General features: G+C 42.9%; 1 protein-coding gene across 1 annotated transcript; it reads left to right on the forward strand.

The window, feature by feature from the left end:
• Window positions 1-2,759: 2,759 nt before the first annotated feature.
• On the forward strand, window positions 2,760-3,805 carry cabz01093075.1. Its single transcript, XM_063198350.1, has one exon. The coding sequence runs from the start codon at window positions 2,801-2,803 to the stop codon at window positions 3,770-3,772; it is 972 nt and encodes a 323-aa protein (XP_063054420.1). The 5' UTR covers window positions 2,760-2,800; the 3' UTR covers window positions 3,773-3,805.
• Window positions 3,806-4,312: the final 507 nt, after the last annotated feature.

Here is a 4,312-nt window from a genome sequence, read left to right on the forward strand (position 1 = left end):
AAACGGACCTGAGTCCTTTTGCTGTCAGTTCACCTTTTGGTCCATTTAAAGAGGGCTGAGTTTGGTTCAGTTAAAGGGGACTAGTGTGAAAATACCCTAAAACTATAAGAAAAGAGAACATGACAAATGGGTGGAGGTAAACCTGCCATATCATGCCATACTTGAGAAATTTCTCTGAAAGCATGACACAACTTCTGAGACAAGATATGCATGAGCTTGATGCTTCTTTTATGTTACTTAACACTGATGCTTTAAACGTGCAATTTAGTAAGCATTTTTAGACTGGTACATTGGAAATGTGTTTTGTCACGGTTGGACTGTAACTTACTTTCAGCACTGGTACGTAGGTGTTTTTGGACTGATCTTTTTCAGTCTGGTACTGAAAGTGCTTCCTTTGCACAGTCATTCTATTATATTAATTAGGCGTATACCTTTAACGATGAGGGACAGCCTATATGTGTAACAAAAAAAGAAAAAAGGTCAAACTTGCAGGTTATACCACATCCTCCCTGCATGTTAAAAGTGTTCACTTTTTTGCATGTGAAGGCTATTCTGCCCTACAAAGCAAAAAGGCAGTAACTGCATAGCTGTTGAAAATGAGTTACTATGACTTTAATGCCATACAGTATATATCAAAATCTAAAGTTGAATAAAATGATTGATCTGCAAAAAAGGTTGTATTATAAAATAACAAAACTGTCACATGTCGATAATCTTCCAAAAGCCACATATACTGGATTGCAGTATTTTTAAAGTCAATTTACTCTTCTTTCTGCGCAGGTACTGCCTTTTTGTTTTGTAGGCAGTATTAGTTTCGCAAACATCACACAGGAAGTGTGCTACTCAGCAACCACCAAACACCCCCAACCTCTATCCTATTTGATGTCCGCTGCAGCCGTGTCTCGAGGGCAATAGAGCGTAAGCCAAATTATTTAAATTTATCTTAATTACTGTAATTTTTTGACTCATTACTGTAATTATAAACATGTTGCAAATAGTGTTCATAGTATACATTTCTATGCCTGTAATGGATGTATTCGTTAATAAAACCTCTTAATGTTGACAATGTTAGACCTCACTGATGTTGGACTCATGTCACCACACATGTGCTTATTTATGGCCTCATTCTGGTTGTCCACATAGGTGTGGAAGAGCCACCATGACTAGCACTGTGCAAAACATCCCACGGACTCTGCTCTCACAGCTGCACAGTACCACTGCTCCTTCTATCTTATCCAACTTCAGGTGAGTCTTTCCTTGAAGCAATAGAATTGTAGACTAATCTGATGCATGATGTGGGCTTGCCAAAATGGAAATCCCATCTCAGCCACTGAGGCCTTAGTTATTATGTGTCTAGTGTATCATATGCTCTTTACCTGATTGTGTCTTTACTATGTGAATTACTCAGGAGTTACTCAGCAGTCATTCAGGCTGCATTGACTGCCATATTATGTATAACATCTCTGACTGATCTGACTTTAAAAATAACTTACACAAAAGTGGATGTGAGAAAGAACATTTTGAAAATCACATATGTATTTCTTGACAAGACTTTGTAAAACGAATGACAAAATACAAATGGTTTTGCCAAAATATGTTTGTATAGCTTTACAGATGGACATATTACAATGAAGAAACAGTTCAATGACACAGTGTTATACAGAACATAGGCTACTATCACTGTCTGGCGGAAACCTTGTACCTGCACTATTTTTTATTTTATATCCATTCTTTATTCACAATGAAAATATATACAGCAATGCTACTGGTCAATCTCCACGAGTATTTACGTATGATTAATTATATACTTTATTGTATTTATTATTATTATTATTATTATTATTATTATTATTATTACTATTATTATTATTATTAATGTTGAAAACAAATGAAAAGTGGAGATGCAAGGTTTTACAATATTCTGCTACAAGAGCAGTCTTATTATTACACAGCAGTAACAAGAAGCTGGAAACACACGTTGGGTGAAAAACCTTTGAAACCTTCATGTCAGGGTGTAAAATGTGTTGTAAGGTTCTCGGTCAGGACTGTTTACATAGGTTAATATATCAACATTTTACATCTTTAATGAAATGTTTACACCAAAAATACTTTTTAATTGTTTACATATATAAATATTTTTGGTTCACATCACTATATAAATAATTAGAGAACTATAACACACTATAATCTTGATTTGTCTTCAGACATATATTCTATTGACTTGTTTCTGCCTGTAAATCTTCTTTTGTCTTGCGATGCACAGCTGTGCATTTTGTCTCAAACCAATCTCCTATTACTGTAACACCTAATGGTTGTACAGTACAGATTGTGTACCGTCATTATGTTTTCACAATATTTCACTGTTGTTTGTCTGCACCTTCATTCTTGCTTTGACTTGTGGCATCCTCAGCGTATCTTTGCTTATTATTATATTCGGATGTTTGATACAGTACTGTGTGTTGTTTTGTTTTTCTGTCAGTCAGACAAAACAGCTTCAGAAAGTACAAGTACAAACATCAGATATTTATTCTACCTGGGTTGCTGACTAAATATATTTCACTAAGGTATATTGAAAAAAGAATTTACTTTCTGAACCTTTGGATGTCCACCTCTCCATTTGCTGCTAACCATACTGAGCCAACCATGACGACCAACCATTCATGTCGCCCTTAGCTCCGGTCCCACAGCCACAGCCATTACCACCACCACCATGGCTGAGTACGACGAAGACTATACAATTGACTATAAAGAAGTAGAGGAAAGTGCACCTTGCAATTACACCCGCTATTCTGCCAGCTTCATGCCCGTGCTCTTCTCCCTGTACTTTGTCACGGGCATTCTGGGCAACGCCCTGGTGGTGTGGGTGATCACCATGGGCATCAGGCTGCGCAGCATGACAGATGTCTGCCTCTTCAACCTCTCCGTGGCTGACCTGCTGCTGGTGGGCTCTCTGCCCTTCCTGGCGCACCAGGCGCGGGACCAGTGGGTGTTTGGGGAGGGCATGTGCAAGCTGGTGCTTGGTCTGTACTACGTCAGCTACTATGGTGGGATCTACTTCATCACGCTGATGGGCATCGACCGCTACCTGGCGGTGGTGCACGCCGTCTACGCCCTGCGCATCCGCACACGCACCTACGGCATCCTTGCCAGTGTCGTGGTCTGGATCATCGCTGTGCTGTCCTCGTTCCCTGAAGTGCTAGCCCTAAAGGTGATCACAAACACTTCCGATCTGAAGTCCAATCTCCCCACCAGCATCTGCCTCAGAGACTTCAGCAAAGTGGGCAACGAGGAGCACCTGAAGGCGGCCGGCAGCTTCAAGATGAGCATCCTGGGCTTCGTCATCCCGCTGGCCATCCTGGTCTTCTGCTACACCCGCATCCTGCTCACGCTCCTTCGCAGCCGCTCGGCCAAGCGGCAGGCCGTGCGCCTGGTGGTGGTGGTGATGGTGGCCTTCCTCTGCTGCTGGGCGCCGTACAACATCAGCCTCTTCTTCTGGGGGCTGCACAACGTCAACTACTTCCATGACTGCGAATCCAGTAATGCCTTGCTGCTGAGCCTGCAGATCACGGAGGTGATTGCCTACACGCACTGCTGCCTGAACCCCGTGTTGTACGTGTTTGTGGGGGAGAAGTTCAGGAGACACCTGTTCAGGCTGCTCAGCAAGAGCGTGTGCGTGAGGTCTGACTTCCTCAAGGCCTACCTCACAGCCGCCAGCACGGGATCTGTCTACTCACGCACCACCAGTGTGGAGGAGCGCTCCACTGCCATGTGATGAGGAGGACCACCTCTCAAGCGTGCATGTTACTCTCTCTCTCACACACGCACGCACACACATACGCACTTTGATGACTATACTGTTTCTAATATATGGGGCATGGGCATGTGTGAAAGGGTGATCTCGACCCTTTTCATAGATTTTTAAACCACTCTTTACTTCTGTGAGCTTTATTTGTTAACATGTTGATTTACTGCGCACTGCAAGGAGCGGACAGAGCTGGACAGTTGGACACACACACACACACACACACACACACATACACACACACACACACACACACACACACACACACACACACACACACACACACACACACACACACACACACACACACACACACACACACACACAGACACACACACATACACACACACACACACACACACTCACACACACACACACACACACACACACACACACACACACACACACACACACACACACACACACACACACACACACACACACACACACACACACACACACACACACACACACAACCCCCTCGGACACAGATTCTCCTTTCCAGGTGCG

This window comes from Engraulis encrasicolus, chromosome 5 (assembly GCF_034702125.1).
Source record: "Engraulis encrasicolus isolate BLACKSEA-1 chromosome 5, IST_EnEncr_1.0, whole genome shotgun sequence".
Lineage (NCBI taxonomy): Eukaryota > Metazoa > Chordata > Actinopteri > Clupeiformes > Engraulidae > Engraulis > Engraulis encrasicolus.